Source organism: Geotrypetes seraphini, chromosome 2, assembly GCF_902459505.1.
Source record: "Geotrypetes seraphini chromosome 2, aGeoSer1.1, whole genome shotgun sequence".
Lineage (NCBI taxonomy): Eukaryota > Metazoa > Chordata > Amphibia > Gymnophiona > Dermophiidae > Geotrypetes > Geotrypetes seraphini.
Window position 1 is genome coordinate 111,250,269 of NC_047085.1, and position 23,298 is coordinate 111,273,566.

The 23,298-nt window shown below is 41.9% G+C and overlaps 1 protein-coding gene across 9 annotated transcripts in view; it reads right to left on the reverse strand.

Annotated features, from left to right (window-relative positions):
* CHD7 (chromodomain helicase DNA binding protein 7) overlaps window positions 1–23,298 on the reverse strand; it is a 616,542-nt gene that overhangs the window by 194,176 nt on the left and 399,068 nt on the right. For all 9 annotated transcript variants that reach the window (XM_033933452.1, XM_033933447.1, XM_033933448.1 and 6 more), the window contains 2 exons: window positions 13,336–13,512; window positions 11,927–12,070 (listed from right to left, as the gene is read on the reverse strand). In XM_033933452.1, coding sequence (XP_033789343.1) covers window positions 11,927–12,070; window positions 13,336–13,512 — 321 coding nt within the window. The remainder of the gene's footprint in view (window positions 1–11,926; window positions 12,071–13,335; window positions 13,513–23,298) is intronic.

The following is a 23,298-nucleotide window of genomic DNA, read 5'->3' on the forward strand; positions in this document are numbered from 1 at the left end:
TGGTGAGTGCTTTGCGTTCCGACATCATCACGTTGGATCGTGATGACGTGGGCTCTATTTCCTGTTATTTGAAGTTCAGCGGCAGTGGTTTTTTGCCGTTAAGCTTGGAAGAACACTCATGTTATGAAGTTGTCATTAAAATCCTAGCAGGTACCCTTTCTTTAGCCTATAACGGTTTTCTAAAAATTATTCGGTGATTTTGTGAATGACTTGTTTAAGCACAATTTGAGCATTTTCAATTAATGTAAAAATTTTTATGCTTTCAGAGACAAACACCACCTTTACCAGCTGATTAAATTTACTTTCCGGTTCCCTAACGCAGGAACAAAACGGGCTCTGTCCGTCGGAACCATTGACAAAGATAAGTGCTGTGCCTCCTAAGCATATGATTTATATGAAAATCATTGACCTTTTTTTACAGCAAACATAAGATTTTTGACATTAATCAAAACATATGCGATGACTGGGTGGTGAGGCAATATCCTTGGGGTTCACCCCTTGTTTTTACCTTCAAGTCTCTGAGCATATTACCTTTTGAAATATTTGCCATATGGTATATTAAATCCATTTGGTATTCAGCTTTTGAAGGTTTAATAGAGCAATCACTAGGGACAGGCAGGTTCCCTGGGGTTCGACTGAGCTTGCCTGTTCCTAGTTACTGAAAATGCCAAAGAAGCAGCACCTCTCCACTGGCAGGACTGTAGTGGAAGACATCAGCTCACCTTAGAGCAACGGAGATTCCATGACACTTTAATTTTCTCTGGAGTCTCTCATGAGGGATTTTGTCAAAAGCTTTCTGAAAATCTAGACACATTATATTAACCTGCTCACTTTTATCCACATGTTTATTTCAAGCTTTCAAAGAAATGAACAAATTAGTGAGGCAAGACTTCCCTTGGATGACTCTGCCCCATTAAACCATGTTTGTCTGTGTATTCAGTAATTGTATTCTTTATAACAGTTTCCACTATTTTGCTTGCTTGCTTGCATGTTTGTGTGTATTATATTACAGTACTCCTCCGATATTCACGGGGGTTCCCGCGAATGTTAAAAAAATGCAAATACGGTTTTTAGCAGGGGAGACAGGAGAGGGTAGTCGAAGTGCCGGCAAATGAAGGAAATCAACTGCGGTATGCTGCGACCACCTCTTCCTGTACTAAAGTAGGGCCTCACCAATCAGGAGCTGCGTGTCAAAGCAGCTCCTGATTGGTGAGGCCCGTCTTTAGTACAGGAAGAGGCGGTCGGAGCATACTGAGAGTGATTTCCTTCACTTGCTGGCGCTCCGGCTGCCCTCTCCTGCCTGGTCATTCGCAGTCGGAAAATACCTTGAAAGACCGGGACCGCAAATCGCAGACCGCGAATTTGCGGGGGAGCACTGTATTAGATTTGTAAACTGCTTTTTGGTTATCTAAAAAATTCTTGCAGTTGTTGTAGGATGACTTTTTCCAGGATCTTTGATAAGAATGAAAGATTTGAAACTGGTCTAAAACTGCTTGGTTGATCGGGAGTCTGCACCAGGTCAGACCATGACCAGTTTCCAACTCAAAGGAAGGTCTCTAGACTTTAGGGCTTCACTGATTAGAGGAAGAATCGATTTTAGGAAGACTTCTTTAACCGATAGCAGATTTGTTGGGCAAAGGTCTAGGGTTGAGCCTGAGGGGTGTCGACTGTTTTGTTCAAGTCAGCATAAGATATTGTTTTAAAATGACTGATGGTATCGGTCCCTGAACTAGTACCCAGTGGTGTCGGTAGGAGCATTTTGCAATGATTTGACATTCAAGTCTAGGCTAGAGTGGATTTTGTGTATTTTCTCATGGAAATAGGTGGATAATTTTGTTTGTAGGGAAACGGTAAAGAAATTTTTTTGTTAGAGCAAAGAAACTTCTAGATCTATTTGGAGCCTTTAGTAATAAGTTGGAGTAGTAAGTCTTTTTTTCTTCAAGGGTAGCTGATTTGTAGTCTTCTAGCAGATTTTTTGAAAGGGATTTCTCTTTGTGGTTTCTCGTTTTATGCCATGTTTTTTCAGCTTTCCTCACCTCTTTTTTTCAACTTCAGGTTTTTGGTGAACCATGGAGATGATTTCTGATATGTTGATTTGATTACCTTTGCTTTTACCAGCTACTCCTTTGTGCCATGCTGAGGTTGCCTCTTCCAGGGAGTTTCTCATAGGTTCCAATTCTTTAGTTAGTTTGGAAATGCCAAGAGAAAAGAACTCGGGGTTGACTGAGTCAGGATTGAGAATTGTTTTGACTTGGGATTTGTCCTTATACATGATTGGCTTGACTGACTAGGAGATCAAATGTGATGAGGTAGTGGTCAGACCATGATACTGGGATATTAGTGAAGTTAGTCAATTTTTGGCCTTGTAGAAGGGCATCTAGGATGAAAATCAGGTCTAATATGTTACTTGAGGACAGTGTGGGAGAACTCACCATCTGGGAGAAGCCTAAATCCGATAGTATTTATTGTAAAGTCTTGCAGTGCTCCTGTAATTACAGGATAGTTTTGAAAATTAAAATCCACTAGGACAATTATCTGTTTGTGGGATACCACCAGCTTACTGGTGATAGCTAGTAGCTCTTCTAGAGTGCTCATAGCTGAATAGGGTACACAGTAGATTAAAACAAAGATTAATTTTTTGTCATGGCCTACTGAGAAGATAACACTTTCACAAAAAAGAAATCAATGTCAACTATGAATGTAGGCAGAGCTGCTTTAGTTCAAAGGAGAAAGTTCAAACTGAACTGGAGGAAAAGCCTCAGACATAAGCCCTCCCACCACCACAATGGTGGATAGAGGTGGTAGGGTGGTAACCTCACTGGCAAAAACCTCCGTTTTACTCCCAAAATAGAAAGCTATAAGCAGGGCTGTCTATGCGTGGTAGATAGAAGAAAAAACTTTCCACTTATCTCTGTTGATCGGTACACCGACGATGGCCAGCGTTTCACTAACTTGCTGCCTCAGGGTGTATCAAAGTCCGATCAAAACTAGGGCCAGAAAAGAAAATTACATCAATATACTGGACTTAAGCAAGACTTCACGAATTACTTACGAAGCCACTATGACATACCTTATAAGCAGGACGCCGTAACCTCTCATCTGATCAAAAAGATGGCTGCACCATAACTGTACCGGGTTTTGAACTCCCGGGGAATGATGTCAAACCCTGGAAGTGGTTGTGCTGTAAAAATGCTGACTGAGTTACTGACAAAGAAACTGACAAAAAGAAAGGATATTGCGGTCTGAAAAGAAAACTTACTGCTGAAGATAGTTTGTCATGTAATTTTATTTTTATTTTTATATTATATGTTGATTTTATTATTTTCATTTTTAATTTTTAAATTTACTATATCTCAAGCAAAAAGGGAAAAGTGACAATTTGATCTTGATACGAAACTTGATACGAAACTTGATACTGAAAAGTAATTTAGACACTGACACCTTTGACAAAGAACTAGCTGACACACAGAAAAAGATTGATTCTTTCAGAAGTAATCTTCAAAAGAATAAAATTCAAAAATTCAAAAGAGACGAGGAAGACTACACTAAAAAAAGAGTATATCCCTGGTTAACCAATCCACCAAAACAAAAACGAAGAGAATTTGAATCCTCAGACACGTCAGAAGGGGGATCTATATCCAATTCAGAAGAGGATTTTTTAGAACAGGACAATACCGGAGGAACAGGACAGAACAAAACAAAAGGAAAACAAAGAGGGCGGACCACGAAACAACCCATTACACGAGCACAACGAGACAAGTCGAACAGGACAAAGAACAAGTAGTATTCAATCTTTCCTCATATACTTTGAATCAAACTGAAATTTCAGTTTTGTCCCGCGGTCTCACATTTGTCCCAGTCCAGCCTCTACAAACTTTCAAATTACGAATTGACATAGAAAAGTTCTTTAGAAAGCTTCACCTTAAAGAATATTTTTCTGAACATTCCTTTAATAGCACTGACGATTCTGTCATCAGCAAGAAATCTACTTGGACTCCTCCGACATCTCCTAGTCCCCATTTGATGTTATACAAGGAATTAGTTATTAGAGATGTGAAGAAATTTACCAACAGAAGAAGGAAGAGATATCAATCATATAATTTATCACGTGAAGAATTCATAGCGTTAAAGCAACTTAGAACAAACCGTCAGATTAGAATTTGTAGGGCGGATAAAGGGGGAGGTATTGTGGTTCTAGACATGGTTAAATACAAGGCTGAAGTGTTCAGGCTATTAAATGTATCTACAGATTATAGAGAGCTTAATGTAGATCCCACCCCTAGTTTAGCCCTAGAAATACAATCTCTGACATATTTTGCTTTAGAGAGTGGTTTTTTGACCAAGAAGGAGTATGAATATTTAAATGTGGCAAATCCAAGGATCCCTGTATTCTATGCCCTACCAAAGATTCATAAGGACATAGAAAACCCCCCAGGGCGACCTATCGTATCCAGCAGAGGGTCCATTCTCGAACCCTTTTCCTCTTTTGTTGATATGTTTCTTCGACCCATAGTAACTAAAGGATTCTCATATTTACGTGACTCTTCTCAATTCCTAACAAAACTTTTAGAAATTACTAATCCAGATGACATAACTTTTTTTGTCACGCTTGATGTGAAATCATTATACACCATCATCCCTCAGGATGAAGCCATTATTATTGTGGAGGAATTTTTTCAAAACGACATGAGTAACAGCAGAATCCCTATTCATCTCATAACACAATTTTTGACTTTGGCCATGAAAAAAAATTATTTTAGATTTCAAGATAAATTCTTTCAACAGATTTCGGGAGTAGCCATGGGGGCGACCATGGCACCCTCAGTTGCCAACCTTTTCATGCAGAAGTTTGAGAACGTGTGGATTAAGAACAACCCCTTTTCAGACAAGATTCTTACATGGCTACGCTTTATTGATGACATCTTTGTCATCTGGATAGGTTCTAGAGAAGAACTAAACCAATTTTACATTTGGTTAAATTCGAGACATCAAAAAGTAGAATTTAGCATGGAGTGTCATTCAGATTCTATATTTTTTCTGGATGCAAGTGTCTCTAAAGAAAAAAGTTCCATTCAGACTACAGTCCATAGAAAAAGTACAGACAGGAACACATTTCTCAGTTTCTCCAGCAACCATCCTACAGCACTGAAACGAAGTTTGCCGACGTCACAGTTCTTTCTGTACAGACGTCTATGCTCAGACATTTCAGACTACAAATCCAAAAGCAAGCAATTGTACACCCGGCTAAAGAACAGAGGGTATCCTTCAACTGTATTGAAGAAAGCCTACAAAAGGGCAAAGTTTATAAACAGAGACCTTTTATTTCTCCCTAGAGATAATGATAATGAGCTTATGGAGAATATTGTTACATGCGTTTTAGAATACTCCCCCAACATCAATGGCATTACAAGGATCTTACGTCACCACTGGGATGTAATGGAATTGCATCCAACATTCAGTGACACCCATCTAAGGATGGCATATTCCCGCCAAAAGAATTTTAAATAACTTTTGAGCCCATCCGATCTCACAGAGCCACACTCAACCATTGCTCAATCCGCTGGCCATTTCAAATGTGGTAAATGTTCCACCTGTCAAATAACACAGGAACTTAGAGACTTTTTTGTTCATCCAAGTTCAGGTCAATCTTTCAAGCTAAAACACACAACTTCATGCAACTCGATCTTTGTGGTTTATGTTTTTATTTGCCCTTGTCCTAAAATCTACGTGGGCCAGACCACTCGCCCTTTTAGAACACGGGTCACGGAGCACAAAAATTGTATTCGGAACAATAGACTCCAAGCTCCTATGGTCACACACTGTTTGGAACATAACCATTTATTTACTGATTTGCAATGTTGTGTGATTGATCAAATTATTGACAGTTGCTTTGACTGACAACAGTGACTTATGCGGGCTGAACAAGCATGGATTTATAAACTGAACAGCGAGGAACCGAATGGGCTCAATCAAAAACTAGAGTGGAATGTTTTCTTCTGATCGTTTTCTTTTGGTCCTTCTGACTTTTTACTGTTGGATTGTAATGCGGTGTCTGTCAGATATTGTCACTTTTCCCTTTTTGCTTGAGATATAGTAAATTTAAAAATTAAAAATGAAAACATTAAAAATGAAAATAATAAAATCAACATATAATATAAAAATAAAATTACATGACAAACTATCTTCAGCAGTAAGTTTTCTTTTCAGACCGCAATATCCTTTCTTTTTGTCAGTTTCTTTGTCAGTAACTCAGTCAGCATTTTTACAGCACAACCACTTCCGGGGTTTGACGTCATTCCCCAGGAGTTCATAACCCGGTACAGTTATGGTGCAGCCATCTTTTTGATCAGATGAGAGGTTACGGCGTCCTGCTTATAAGGTATGTCATAGTGGCTTCGTAAGTAATTCGTGAAGTCTTGCTTAAGTCCAGTATATTGATGTAATTTTCTTTTCTGGCCCTAGTTTTGATCGGACTTTGATACACCCTGAGGCAGCAAGTTAGTGAAACGCTGGCCATCGTTGGTGTACCGATCAACAGAGATAAGTGGAAAGTTTTCTCTTCTATCTACCACGCATAGACAGCCCTGCTTATAGCTTTCTATTTTGGGAGTAAAACGGAGGTTTTTGCAAGTGAGGTTACCACCTCTATCCACCATTGTGGTGGTGGGAGGGCTTTTGTCTGAGGCTTTTCCTCCAGTTCAGTTTGAACTTTCTCCTTTGACTAAAGCAGCTCTGCCTACATTCATAGTTGACATTGATTTCTTTTTTGTGAAAGTGTGTTCTATTATATTATTGATTTTTCACATATCCGAGTATTTTGTGCTACTGAGAAGATAAGACATTCTATGGCATGTAATACTACAGAATTGATAAGTCGAGGGTTTATAGTGGATCTAATAATGGCACCTACCTCTCTGTTTTTTTTTGTCAGGACGGGAGCAGGCAAGTGCTTGATATCCAGTTTGGCATAACATACTCAGAGTAGCACCGTCATTATCTTTTAACCATGTTTCTGTGATCGGAAAACTATCCAACTTTTTATCTGTAAGGGCATCTGTTAAGAGTGATATCTTTTTTATTCACTGATCTGGCATTAACCATAGCAGCTCATAATGTGCATGCTAGAGGACTTAAGGGTATGGTAGGGATTTTTTGGACCACAAGCTAGCCCTGGCTTTAGTTATATTCCAGCGGAGATTGTTCCCTAGGTCTTCATATTTACCCTGACATGTGATTATTGGAATGAGAAAGCACATGGAATGAAGCTACTCTTTGGGTTTTTGCCAGGTGCTAGTGACCTGGATTGGCCACTGTGAGAATGGGCTACTGGGAAAGCACATGGAAGCATGGAATGTTGCCACTCTTTGGGTTTTTGCTAGATACTAGTGACCTGGATTGGTCACCGTGAGAAAGGGCTACTGGGCATGATGAAGCATTGGTCTGATCCAGTAAGGCTATTCTTATGTTTTTAAGTCCAATAATTAGGAAAATTACCTTTTGTTCTGTTGTATGGTGTAGTCTCTAAGAGAGCTTGAGCATAGTGTCCAGCTTGGTCCTCCTTGGTGGGGCCCTTCAGTGGGGGACCTCATGCTTGGCAGCCCTTTAAAGGGCTGAATAGTAGGGCAGGAGATCTGCTGTGGGAGAGGCAGAGTTTCCCACTGAAGAAAATCGTTACAGTGCAGTAAGGGAGGACAATTAGGCCTCCCTTCCCCCTCACTGTGCTGAGCTGTGATCCCACACCAGTTTGCTAGGCCCTTTAAAGGGCTGAAGAGGAGGGCAGGAGATCTGCTTTGGGAGGGGGCAAGGTTTCCCACCAAAGAAAGTCATTCCAGTGCAGTGAGAGGGGGATTTATTTCTAAAATCTCTAGACCACCTAACTAAGCGGTTAACAATTAAAACATTCATAATAGTGCAAGGACAGTACAGTTACAAATGCATTCAGTTACATCACAATCATATAGTAATTTAGTCCACTTAAGTCATGTAAAAAGCTCAACAGATATATGTATTATCCATCCCCACTGAATAGGGTGCGGTAATCACAATTCAGGTTTCTTATCAAATATGCCTACTAGCAAAGTTTCAGAGGAATGCCTCCACATACAGTTGTGTCTTCAACATCTTTCTAAACTGGTAATGGTCAGAACAGGTCCTCAGAATGCCAGGGAGGGAATTCCATAATTTTAACCACGCCACAGACAACAATGTCATTATGGATTTGGCATACCGAACAGTTTTCTCCTTCATGGAAGTCAGTCTCATAGTACCCTCAGACCTCGGATTCCTCCTCAGCTGGTATGCTACCCACAGAGATTGAAAGTTCAATGGAACAAATCCATACTCTGATGTATTACTGACAACATTTTATAACAAACCCTTTGTGCCACTGGAAGCCAGTGCAGCTGTTTTAGCACAGGGGTAATATGTTTTCTGCATGAGATTCCCCAAATCAGCCTCTCAGTAGATTTCATCCCCTCACTCTGCTGGGCTGTCTATGGTACTTTGTGTGTCTAAGTGCTTTGAAAATGAGCATCATTGTGGGCATGAAGATAAAAATTACATTAGTTACATTAAGGAAAATTGGAATTTTAATTGTACAGAACTAGATCATCATGCAGTTTGCTGTTATGTAACTAGATTGCACTTTGAATCAACTTATTCAGACAGGCCACAAATATGTCACGACTTTCACAGTATAACACTCCCAATATGACCCTACTCAGTGGCCCAAGAGAGCTACTTGGAGGGCTATTCCTTCATTGCCATTTTAGGCCGGTGGCCTAACTTAGGCCAAGAACCATCTTCTTCCCATTTGCAGCATCTTGAAATTTTATAAGCTGTTTGAACTCTAACAAGGTCATCTTTACCAGAGCTGGGCCCCTTGCTTCCCCAGTAGAGTATGTGGAGGAGACATCATCAGCAGATCTTATAACATAACTTTATTCTTCTATACCGCCATAATCAAACAATTTCTAGGCGGTTTGCACAGAAGAAGACTGGACAATCAGTGAAATACAGATAATTAAAATACAAGTTTTTTAAATATGTTCAATGTAAAATTTTGATTAACAGTAATATCCACATTTAGGACATTTTGGACAATTCTTGCCTAAACCTCATCTTTATGGCATGATTTGTGGTTCTATCTGACATGGGCATGCAGGCTTCATGATTCTGCTATGTGACCGAAGAATGCCCTTGCAATATGAGCACCGATTTGTCCGTGGGGAGGACCCTCGGCTGAGGAGGAAAGAGAAGGGGGCACATTTTAGTTAGACAAAGAAAGCTGCTGGAGTAGTTTGGGGCTTGAATTTATACAACCTAGTGTAAACTGGCCCACAAGTTTATCAAGAAGTCTCCTCGTGCAGTGCTACTTGGGAGAGCGTGAGAGACTGTCTGAATTCACAGAGCAAGGAACTTTTTCTCTGAAAGACCAACAAAAGACTTACAGCTGGCATTTATCATCTTGCAAGACCTGGTACATCAGCAGTGCAGTGATCCATCTAAGACTAGCAGAACATGGGAACACCTCTGGCTAACTGCCTGAGAAGAGAAATTCTTCACATTCTGTGGAGATGCCCCTCTACCAACTAATGGTGAGAGCAGGAATTTTTTCTACTGTTCAGCTGGTTACATAGGAATATACGGCAGTTGCCTAAAAAGGAAAGGTTCATGGGACGTGGTAATTAGTTCAGTGATAAACCTTAGCTGTGTGCTTTTCTGTCTCTAGGAAAACTGTTTCTTTATTCATATTCTGTGTCTGATCCCGATTTGCTAAGTGTTTGCGCATGTTGTCTAGCAGTGCTATAAGTATACCTATATTTTTATGCATGTATCGAATTCTTAACATTGTTGTATGCCCAAATTTTAGTTTTCTATGATATGCTAAAATTCTGAATAAAAGCATTATTTTCATCACTTGGTGTGACTTATCCAAGTGAATAAGGAAGCAAAACGTTTATTCTCTTGCTTTGTAATTTAGTGCTTTTCCCTAGACACGAGAGCCATATAACTTAGGACTAATTGCTTATAATTAGTTTATAGCACTAATTACTACTCCTACATACTGCATGTATTAACTTTCTCCAACAGCTTTTTCACAATTATGTTGAAGGCAATTTTATATCACAGATCACCTAAATATAAAAGGCAAAGCTATTTTATAAAGACATATAGGGCCAATGGTGCTCATTTTCAAAGCACTTAGACACACAAAGTTCCATAGAAACCTATGGTACTTTGTGTGTCTAAATGAGTCCCATTGTGTCTTTATAAAACACCAGTACAAATTCTGAATATGTATAAGTGTACACATGCATTTTATAAACATACATAAATTGTAATTCTGCCTGTGCTCCAAACTCTATCCCTGAATATTCCTATACCCGTCACACACAAAAATTATTAATGTTTTATGCAGAGAAGCTTTGAAATGGTACAAATTAATACATGATTATCTTTTCAGAAAACCCAAAACAAGTTTACGGGATATCTGGAGTATGGAAATAAAACAAAATATATCTGCTACTCAATGGCCCCGAATTTGACTCGAAGGGTGCATTGTACAGCATCTATGAGACAAACTGTACTTCCATTATATAGAATATTTTGGACACCGGTAAGATTGCAAAAACTTGATAATACAAAATCTAATAGATGCTGGCATTGCTATCTTGAAACGGGGACATTGGATCACTTATATTATTGTCCATTGATATTTAATTTCTGGAAATTTATTTGGGACAAAATCAATTTTGTTTTAGGGGTCTCTATTCCATTATCATATGATGTGATTCTATTTGGGACATCCCTGAGGCCTAAAAGCATAATTGATGATAATAAAGATAGGCTTCTTCTTATAATGACTGGAATGGGCATATAACTGATTACTAGAAATTGGAAAAATTGGGATCGTCTAAACTTTACATTTTGGTGGAAACACTCTGCTTATATTACCGGTAAGAAAAACTGTTAGCAGAGCAATCAGGAGAAACTAAGAAATTTAAAGTCCATTGGATTCATTTGTAAAATACCTTAAGGTTTAGTTAGTTAACTACCAGATTCAATTTATCTTTATTATTCTCCACATACATCCAGGATGGGAGGGAGGGGGGAGGGAGGGTTGGGTAAATTGATTATTCATGATTAAGCAATGCTGTTTACTGATTATTGAATGTTTAAATGTTGCACTTCTTATTTGCTGTATAAAATCAATAAAATGAAAAAAATATTAAGCAAAAATGGCATATCACCAAATGCATACAGAATATGTGAAAAATCAATGTATCATCCCTTCCCCATGCCTGAATTCCCCAATTACACATATATTTTTCAATGCAAAACACTTATCTTAGGCATACACATTTACACACAAACTAGCAAACAAAACAACAGAAAAATATACATTTTAAAGAAAATAAGTTAAACACTCCTCCTGCAGTCAACAGAACACATCTCAAGTATTATAATGCCTTTTTACATGACTGCAAACCAGTCATGTAATAACTTTTGGGATGTGGTCACTAATGGCCTACTGTGTAAAGGACAAATATATCACCATCTGCGACTCCTATATGGCCCCTTCACCACTATTTAACAGAACAAATCCCACCTCTTATCCACTCAAGCTATTTTTTCTAGCTTTGAATTATAAATTGAAAATGAAGATTTGCAGCATATAACACACAACTTCCTCATGCATATTCTTCAGCTTCTTATCTTACAAATCCAAAGAAATTTATCCTGAACTATTTCAGTAATAGTTTAGCTAAGTACCTATTACTAATTAGAACATACTTTTTACACAACTATTTACAAGCCTGAATCAATCATTTCCTACAACACACTTCTTGCTACAAAAAGGTCCAGAGTCACAGTCAGCCTTGCCATTCACTAGCTAATTTTATCATGTTTGGGTTAAATTCACCTGTTCTTCTGTTTTCAGATCACCAAACTCTTGCATGAAGGTACTTTCTGAAGGGAAGCGGCCTGGTTCCAAGAAATTAAGCAAACTAAAAAGCTCTTCTACGGTGTTCTGTAAAGGGGTACCAGTCAACAGTACTTTGTGTTCCTGAAATAAAGAATTTGTATACATACATTAAGATATGTCAAACAAGTGGACAGAACAAATCTTAAAATTCTGAATGCATTAAACAGTACTGCACAAATGCATCCCAAGTCTTACAGCTTGAGATGAATTAATTTTAATCTTACCATGCTAATGTAATTTTAAAAGTTTTTTTGTAATATCGCTGTCTGTATACAGTCTCTTCCTCTTTAAACCGCTCTGAACTGTTTGTGGTATTGCGGTATATAAAAATAAAGTTGTTATTATTATTATTAATTCTACTAACAAAGGTGATACTATCTCTGCATGCCTGTTCAGAAACAGTTGCCTCTGGCACCTCCTTTCCACTATGTCAAAGAGAATAGCAGCACTGCCCTCAATGGAACAGAAGCTCTAAAGCAGGGGTGTCCAACCTTTTGGCTTCCCTGGGCCGCATTGGCCAAAAAAAATGTTTCTGAGGCCACACAAACGCACAAATGTTGCAGCAAGACAGAGGAGGGAGCCGGCAAGATGGTAAACACCCGGGGGCAGCAGAGGAAAACACAGCCTCGCTCTCAACCGGGGCCACACAAAATACTTCACGGGGCCGCAGGTTGGACACCCCTGCTCTAAAGGGAGGGGTTCAGTGGAATGGGAAATGCAAGGGGGCTTACTGGGCCACCAAGCACATGACATGTGAGCAGCAGAAAAGAATCCAGAGTCCACAACAGTTTGTTGTTGTTCAAGAGACAAGTTGGGGGTCATGGTGCCACTTGCAACACCAGGGATCTTGGGCTATCTAAGGTGAAAAGTTGCAAATCACCTCAGATGATTTCTATGCTCTTACACAAATAGTATATATAAAAATAAAGTGCTAAATATTGTTTTTTTTGTGCAAAACACAAATTGAGTTCAATTTCATTCAGCATTTTGCATGTCTGCTGCACTATCCTTGATCTTCTAGGGCTATAAATTCTCACTGCTATCAGGAATAAGATTAGTATGGGAAAATCAGGAGTAAACCACTGCGCTAAAGGATAGTGCAGCTTACTGCAGTTGGGCATTTGAGGGCTAGTGGCAGCATATTCAAGTAGCAGAGGTGTTTCCCTCTTTTTGAAATAGCTGAAGGGTGAGAGTAAGGAGGGAGAAATCTGGGCCAATGCCTCAAGAGAGCACCATTTAAAACATTGAAGTGTCATTTAGACAACCTTATCCTGGAACAAAAATTCAAGCAAGCAGAAATCCCATTTCCCTTTAAAATGCAACAGCAACAAAACAAGGACACTGACCAAGCCCATCATTTTAAGCCCCTCCAGCAGCTTGCAGTTGCGATTCTTCAGCCTATGTGCCTCATCAATCACCACACAACGCCATGGAATGTTACGCAGTTCAGGGCAGTCTGTCAAAATCATTTCAAACGTAGTGATGATGGAATGGAACTTGTAGGACCCCTTTATCGGACGCCCCTTAGTAAAGCAAAAAAAACCCAAAACAAAAACATTAAATACTCCAATTATTCAAATGCCATATACTATTTTGCATCCAGTGACTGGCTAAAAAATGCAATTATACCTTCCTACTGAGATTTTATCCAAATTACAGCAAATTATTATTCTGGTAAAATGGAGTTGCTTACCTGTAACAGAGATTCTCCACGGACAGCAGAGGAATGCAGCCACACCACGGTGACATCATGCTGACACTGTGTGCTGGAGAGCTCTCTTATAACAAAAAAAATCGTTAATGACTTTTCTGTTTCTGCATGTAAGTTTCTGTGCTGTCACATGGTCTCGCCCATCTTTATTCTATTCCAGAGTAGCACTGCCAAATGACACCCCCCTCCCTTGATTCTATTCCAGAGCAAAAGATATTAACAAGAGAGAGATTACGTCCTTACCTTGATAATATCCTTTCCAGGTGTGTCATTCTAGACAAGCGGGCTATCTCCCCATGGTCGTGAGCCATATACAGAAGGAATCCACTATGGATTTTTTTCTGGTTCCCTCTTACTTCACAAGGTGCGCTACTGCCACCTGCAGTTAGTACCCAAGTACTGAAGAACTCCATTGACATTATGTAACAGACAAAAATGGGAAATTTCTCCAAACAACTCAACTGTTCTGCTTAAACATAATAACACTTGAACACTGAACTAACAAGTTAACAGCCAACAGAAGCATCAAAGGAGCTTAGGTAGTACCCCTGTAGACACTAAAATATATTATATGGAATTCTTCAGGGCTCAATGAGCTGACTGGCATCCAAGATACCTCTTGGAGAAGCAGAAACAGAATGAGATTGCTCTAGCTTCCGCCCACAACAAAGCTACACTTCTAGTCAAATGCGCCTTCATGGAAACAGGAGACTGCTTCCCATAGACAATGTAGACTAACTAAACAGCCTTATGAATCCATCTGGATATCATGGCCTTGGAAGTGGGCACGCACTTGTAGCCAAATGAGTCTGCACAAACAGATGGTTAGCGAGCCTAAACTCATTGGTGACCTCTAAATAGCAGAGAAACATTTTTCCCATGTCTAACTTCTTCAAAATGTGGTCCTGTTTCCTAGAACCTATAGTTTGGAAGACAGATAAACGGACCTCCTGATTAACATGAAATGTTGAAACCACCTTCAGCAGAAAAGAAGAAACATTGCAGAGGGAAAGGCTCTTTACAAGATAGAGCTTGGAGCTCCGAGTCAGCTGCTTCCAGACAGCTTGGAGCTCTGAGACAGCTGCTGCCAGGAAAATCGCCTTTAGCATCAAGTTCAAAAGAGAAACGTCTTCCAGAGGCTCGAACAAAGCCTTCTAGAGGCCTTTGAGAATCACATTAAGGTCCCATGAAGGGAATGGTGGGTTGATCAGTGGTCTAATGTGGAGAGCACCCTTCAGAAATCTGACGGTCTGGATGAGACACTAGCATAGGTCTATAGTCCAGAGCTCTAAAATGACAGATCCAAGCGACTTGGACACGAAGTGAAGCCACGGTGAGGCCCTTGTCAAGGTTCACTGGGAGAAAAGTCAACACCACTGAAACTGGAGCTGAAAACAGCTCCACACATTCTTAGGTGCACCAATGCTGGAAAGTTCTCCACAGCTTTATGTAGGCAGAAACTGTAGTTGACTTCTTACACTTGAGAAGGGTGGCAATGACCATGTCTGAATACCCTTTGGGCTCTAATGCCTCACGTTCAATAGCCATGTTGTAAGAGCAAAGCGATCTGGATCCTCCATTCACATCAAACCCTGTGAATGCAGGTCTGAATGCACCTGCAACCGGAGAGCATGGCCTGTTTGAAGATGCAAACAAAGAAAAAACTGCAGACAAGAGTACAAGATGTCGGCTGGGTTTATTTAAACAAATATATAATGCAGCTAATGTCATCACCTTTATACAAACCTTTATACAAACTCATCTGCAGTTTTTTTTCTTTGTTTGTTTTGATTGCGCTTTACTGCAGACAGATTTGGATTGTGCTTTTATTTCTGTTTGAAGATGCATCAGATCTGCGAACCAAGGCCTGCAAGGCCAATCTGGAGCCACCAGAATTACTCTTCCCTGATGAACTGCGATCCATTGAACTTGGTTTATCATGGGCCAGGGAGGAAATACGTATAACAGGATGTCCTGAGGCCAAGGCTGGACTAGCCTGTCTAGATTCTTGATGCCAGGTTCAAATCTTCAGCTGAAGAAATGGACTGCTTTCTTGTTTTTCGCCGTAATCATTAGGTCGAATTGGGGATGACCCCACCACTAGACAATGGACTGATACGCTGCCAGTGATAGCATCCACTTGCCCAGATCCAAGGTCTGTCTGCTGAAGAAGTCAGCCTGAACATTGTCCATGCCCACAACATACGCTACTGTCAGCCCCTGAAGATATTGCTCTGCCCAGTGAAAGAGCATGCGGGCCTCTAGACACAGAAATGCACTTTTTGTGCCTCCTTGCTGATTTGACATTCACCACCACTGTCACATTGTTGGAGAAGACTCTGACCACTTAACCCTAGCCTAGAGAGTCTTCTGTAATTTCTTCAGGGACACTCGGATTGCACACAGTTCCAGCCTCTTGATCGACCACCTTTTCTGAGAGGGCGTCCAACATCCCTTAAGTGGTCGTCAGTTACAATGGGCTCCCTAGCCCAGGAGATTGGCATCGGTCATTACAACTACCTAGGAATCGATCTGCAGAGGTATGCCCTTGGAAAGGGACTGAGGACGAATCCACCAGTCCATACTGGCATGAGCCTCCAATGTCCATGGCAGAGACTTCTGCAAAGCGTCCGTATGATGAGACCAGAGAGAAAGCAACACCTTCTAGAGAGGATGCATGTGGACTCTCACCCAAGGCACTACATCTATTGTAGCCGCCATGAACCCCAGGACTTGAAGATAGTCCCACACCAATGGGGCAGACTTGGTCAAGAGACTAGAAATTTGGGATCACAGCTTCAATCTGTGTGTCACTGGTAGAAAGATTCAGCTGGTCACCATGTCGAATAAGACTCCCAAATGCACCAGGGATTGAATCGACATCAAATTGCTCTTTTGGTAACTCACAAGCCCAGCCCAGATCCTCCAGGACTTGGATCACCTGATCCACCGTGAGCTGACCCTCGGACAATGAGGGGGATCCGATGCAAACTCATGGAAACACTAATCAAACGTAAATTAGACGCAATCTTGGATGAGGAGAATCTACGGGATCCCAGTCAACACGGATTCACCAAGGGTAGGTCCTGCCAATCCAATCTCATCACCTTCTTTGACTGGATAACAAAACAGCTAGACTTGGGAGAATCCGTGGACATCATATACCTAGACTTCAGCAAAGCTTTCGATAGTGTCCCGCATCGCAGGACACATGGGTCAATGACTGGCTGAGTGGCAGACTTCAGAGGGTGGTAGTTAACGGTACCCTCTCTAAAACATCGGAGGTGACCAGTGGAGTACCGCAGGGCTCAGTCTTGGTCCCACTCCTTTTCAACATATTCATAGGGGACCTAACTCAGGGGCTTCAAGGTAAGATAACGTTATTCGCTGACGACGCCAAGCTATGCAATATAGTGAGAGACGGCAATTCACCCGATAGTATGACACAGGACCTACATTTGTTGGAGCTTTGGTCCTCGACCTGGCAGCTGGGCTTCAACACTAAGAAATGCAAGATCATGCACCTCGGCAGCAGAAATCCGTGCAGAACTTACACCTTGAATGGTGAGACCTTAGCTAGAACTTCAACAGAACGAGACTTGAGAGTGATCAGACATGAAAACTGCTGATCATGTGGAGAAGGCTTCATCTAAGGTAAGACAGTTGTTAGGTTGCATCCGCAGGAGTTTCGTCAGCCGGAAGCCTGAAGTCATAATGCCATTATACAGAACCATGGTGAGACCTCATTTGGAATACTGTGTGCAATTCTGCAGGCCACACTACCGAAAAGATGTGCTGAGAGTAGAGTCGGTGCAACGGATGGCCACCAGGATGGTCTCGAGACTCAAGGATCTATCGTATGAGGAAAGGCTGAAAAATGTGCGGCTGTACTCACTCGAGGAACGTAGGGAGAGAAGAGACATGATCGAGACGTTTAAGTATATTACCGGCCATATCGAGATGGAAGAAGAGATTCTCTTTCTCAAAGGACCCTCAGCCACAAGAGGGCATCCGCTCAAACTCAGGGGTGGGAAATTTCATGGCGACACCAGGAAATATTTCTTCACCGAGAGAGTGGTTGATCCTTGGAATGAGCTCCCGGTGCAGGTGATCGAGGCAAAAAGCGTGCAAGAATTTAAGAGCAAATGGGATGCCCATGTGGGATCCCTTAGAGGGTTAAGCCAAGGGAACCTGTCACCAGGAGTGGAATCCCTAGGATAGTAGACTGGGGGTGGGTCAATAGAGTGGGCAGACCTGATGGGCTATGGCCCTTATCTGCCATCATCTTCTATGTTTCTAACCAGTCATCCAGGTAGGGATGTGCCCACAGTTCCATCTTGTGCTGGTGAGCTGCCCTCACAACTCTCACTTTGGTGAAGGTGCAAGGAACTGTTGCCAGCCCAAAGAGTAGATAATGATTTCTCAGAATATGAAATCTGAGAAACTTCCTGTGCTCTGGGAAAATAGGGATATGCAAGTAGGCCACTGTCAGATATAGAAAGGCTAGGATCTCTACCAGCTTCACCACTGCTATGACAGATCAAACCACTTCCATGCGAAAGCGCAGAACTCAGTGCTGCATTGACGTAAGGTCCAGGATGGGTCTCCAATTGTCGGAGGCTTTCTTTGGAACGATAAAGTATATGGAGTATCTGTCTGAGTCCGAGTGTTCGGGTGGCACCGGCTCTATAGCGTGAACTTTTTCTGCCTTTTCTGGGCGACCTCCAGGAGAATCCACAAACCAGTCCATCAGAGGCCAGGCAAATTCAAGCTTGTAGCTGGAATGAATGATGTCCAGTACTCAGCGGTCAGATGAAATCTGACTCCAGGCCTGCAGAAACTCTGAGACCAAAATGCAGAGGGACCTCCCTCAGCCTGGCATCACTGTGACTTCATGGAAGATGGAGCAACTTAAGAAGCGGAGGCCTGGTTGTGCCTGGGACCAGAAAACCTCTGCCTGTATCCCTGGGAGAATCTTTGTGACGTGGAATTGGAATACTGACAAAATCACCTGGAGCCACGAAAATTAAAGTGCCCTGATCCTCTCTAGAGGATCTAGGTTTGCTATCAGACGGGGCAACGGTCCACCACATAATTCATGAAATCAATCAGGCCCTTGCCAAATAACAGTTGCCCCTTAAAAGAGAGTCTGGCAGAGTAGCTTTAGATGTAGTCACCTGCCCATTGTCTGATCCAGATCATTGTGCGCACAGAAATAGAATAAGCTGATGCCTTACCTAGGACATGAATAATGTCATACGGGGCATCAGCTACATAAACCACATCAGATAAAAAGTTGAATGAGGTTCATCACCCTCGTTCTCCAAAGTACAGAGTCTGGACAGACAATCACCTGTGACAAAGGACGCCGCCAAGGCAGCTTTGACTTCCAAAGCCACTGCCTCAAAAAATCTCCTATGAACTACATCCTTTCGGCAGTCCTGCATGTCCTTAAGCACCACTCCACCTTCACTGGGCAGGGAGGTGCGTTTAGTGACCTGTGCAACCAGGAAATCCACTTTAGGCTGACTAAGAAGCTGCTGACATAGTAACATAGTAAATGACAGCAGATAAAGACCTGAAGGTCCATCCAGTCTGCCCATTATTTATACTCATTAAAAATACATGATTAAATTAACTTGTCTTTTCTGGGTTATAGACTGTAAAGTCCACCTGGTATTATCCTAGGTTCCAAATGCTGAAGTTGCTGTCCAAGCTCACTCCAGCCTATCCAACCATCCTATATGCAGGATATCTACCATAAAGTCTGGCTAGTAACATCCTCATGTTCCAAGTTAGTGGAGTTCCCATCGATGCCCTCTCCAGCCCAATCCTATACCAAATCATCATACAGTAGAACCTTGGTTTACGAGCATAATTCGTTCCAGAAGTATGCTCGTAAACCAAATTGCTCGTATATCAAAGCGAGTTTCCCCATAGGAAGTAAGGGAAACTCGCTTTGATTCATTCCACCTTCTCCTCCACCCCCCCCCCGAGGCTACTGGCGCTGCTCCATCCCCTCCCCCTTGAGGCCACCGATGCTGCTCCATACCCCTCCCCACGATCCTACATCCCCCCCTGAGCACCGCAACGACATCGCTTACCCCGATTGGGCACCGGCACCAGCACCAATGCACAAGAGGTGCCGGTGCTCGAAGATCCTCCCTCTTCTGGCCTGGGCTGGGCTGGGCAGTGTGACGAAGATTCTCCCTCTTCCCTGTGCTGGGCTGGACTGGGCTTTGAGCATTTGCGCATGCTCAAAGTCTTCTGGTTTCGCTCTCTCTGAGATTCTGAATCTGAGAATCTTGGAGAGAGCGAGACCAGAAGGGAGGCTCTTGAGAGTTCGTTCCGGAGAGTCCCACTGCTCCAAGATCATAGGAGGACATAGGAGGAGCCGGCTGAGTGGCTAAATCCAACTCACGCAGAGATTTTGAAATAAGATCTGGCAAGGATTTATTCTTAAATGCAGAACCATGGGATTGTCCCCTGGTTCAAGCGCCAAAGCATTATCTAAAGTGCCTATATACAGTACTGGGCCACCTGCCACATGAGGGGCATCCCCCAAAATAAGGGATCAGCAAAATGATCATCATCATCCTTATCTCCGGGATAGAGGTCTCCCATGTCCTGAACAGCAACAGATTGGGTAGAAGACGTGTCTTGTGAGACCATAGGATAGGCGTGTCTTGTGAAACCATAGGATAGACATGCAGGAAATAACCCACTTGTCTAGAATGACACACCTATTGCTGATGAAACAAAACTGAAGCGCAGGAGAAGTTCGGCTCTCATGAAAGACCTTCCACAAAAATTTCAGAAAGTCAGAGAAGGCATTCTGATTAGGGAGCGCTGAGTCACCCTGAGATTATTCTGCATTGCATTTCTTGGGCAGCGGGGCATCTGCATCCTTATGAACAGAACAGTTACTATTTCCAGGCCCTGAATACAGATATGGCCGCTCCTATGAGCTAGCTGCCTTTGCGCAGCATGTGGCACAAAGATGCTCCTGAGGCACACATTTTGCACAATCCTGGCATGTATTTGGGGTAGCAGAGCCCAAGGATGCCATCCCAACAAGTTTTGAGGCAAAAATTGAAGTTCTGGAAATGCAGGGAACTTTTGAAATAAAGATTGCTAAAATTCCAAGATGGCCACCATCAAGAAATCCTCGCCTAAATTGCAATTTAAACAAGCTAACCAAAGTGTGGAGGGGGGGGGGACGACCCAGGGGCACATACAAGAACCCTCAAACCCTCAACAACCTATATTTCGTACCCCCCTCCCCCCGATTCACCTCAGAGGCTGTAACAGCCTTACTCACTGTGACCTGTGCTGGCAATGTGCTAAAGCCTACCTCAGCTCTATTATAGTAGCTGGAAATGAGAAGAATCAATGCCTCAATCTGGAAATGCATCTCCATTGCTGATCTTTGGGTTGCCTAACCGCACCTCCACTCCTGTGGACCGATGGGCGTGCAAACAAAGAAGGGGGGGAAACGAAAATGCAGCTGGTACTCTGCTGAGCCTCCTATGAATGCCAAACAGCCTGCTCTTGAACCCCTGCAAAGCAGTAGGTGAGGATAAAAAGCGAGGATGGCACCGAACTCCAAAAATGCTTGTGCAGACGGGAAAACAGGTACCACCAAGGATTGGCCTGTCAGCTACAGACCAGAGTCTGCTTCTTCTCCACACAGGCAGAGCTGGAATCAAGGTGAAAGCTCCAAGCACTGAAAATATCAAGTAAAGGTTTAAAAAAATACAGAATAAAATAATGAGAGAGAAAACAAACACTCCTTCTGGCTCACATGCAGAAGAGAAAAACTGCAGGTGGCAGTAGAGTTACTAGTGAAGGAGGGATGCCGAAAAAAACCTGGAGTGGATTCCTTCTGCATATGACTCGCAGCCCTGGGCAGATAACCTGCTTGTCCAGAATGACAAACCTAGTGCACTGGAACAGGTATTTGAAGATCAGATTTCAGCTGCTGTCTGCCGTCGAATATGGACACCGGATGTGTTTTTCCTTAAATGTTTCTTCTCTTTCTTTAAAGATTGTAGTACATCCCCCTTACCTTCTGTACCAGTTATTTATTTATACGTATATACTTTGTATTTAATTGTATAAAACTGTTTTGTTTTGTCCCCTGTTTTTAAAATGTTTTACGCATTGAAGTGTATTTGACATTGCGTGTACAACAAACCTTAATAAAACTTGAAACATGTTTTGTTTTTATTTTTCCCTATTCACTGAATCTTATTTATTTTGATTTCTTTTGAGTTCCATCCTGCAACAAATATTCCTTTGCTGGGGAACTCCCATAGTGGATCTCTCTGCTTCTCCAAAAAAAAAAAAAAATGCCAAACGCACCACATTTTGCTCTTTCAAGCCATAGCAAGGGATGCTTTCTCAATTCATTGGGGGCATAGACTTCTCTATGCCTTTCCACTGTTTCCTCTCATTTCCAGAGTACTTCAGAAAGTTACCAGAGACAAGGCTCTTGTCATTCTCATTGCTCCTCGTTGGCCCAGACAAATCTGGTATCCACTCCTGCTGGACCTTCTGGACACCTCCCCATTTCACCTGGGACACCATCCATCTCTTCTCTCTCAGCAGAACGGTCAACTACTACATCCAAATCTCCGCAGACTCAGTTTGACAGCCTAGAAATTAAAAGTTTGCTCCAACTCATCTCCCATTTTCTTAACCTGTGAAGACATTTCTTCTTGCAGCAAGGCATCCTTCCACTAGAAAATCTTACCAATCTAAATGGAAATGATTTTCCATCTGGGCGCAGGATCCTTTTCACTGTCCAGTTGAATATATTTTATCATATCTTCTACATTTATCAAATTCTGGTCTCAAATCCAAATTCTGTCAGATTTCATCTAGCAGCTATCTCAGCCTACCATACTTTGGTGCAAAGTAAACCAGTTTCCCATCAACCTCTCATTTCTCGTTTCATGAGAGGTCTCACTAATCTTAGGCCTCCATTACAAGACCCTCCTCCAGCGTGGAACCTGAATTTGTTTTTAGATCAATTAATGCAGACCCGTTTTAAGCTATTAGGATCTGCTTCTCTTACATTTCTTAAATGGAAGACAGCCTTTCTCACAGCTTTAACTTCATCCAGAAGAGTTAGTGAACTTCAAACACTAGTCATGTATTATCTTTATCTCCAATTTTTTCCTAATAGAGTACAATTACGAACTCATCCCAAATTCCTGCTTAAAGTTGTCACGGATTTTCATCTGAATCAAACTATAACTTTGCCATCGTGTTTTCCTCCTCCGCATTCCTCTCCAGCAAAGCAATCTCTCCACACGTTAGACTTTAGAAGAACATTACTTTTTTACCTCAAGGCAACTGATCAATTACGCCAAACAAACCAGCTCTTCATTTCCTACAATCCATCTACCCAAGAAAAACTGGTATCAAAAAGAGCTCTTGGAGAGCACAATGCATCAATTTCTGCTACACAAGAGCATACCTCCAACCACCTGGTTCAATTGGGGCCCATAAAGTATGAGCTACAGCTTCTTCCATTGTAAATTTAAAGTCCATTCCCATTCAGGATATCTATAGGGCTGCAACGTGCCCTCAG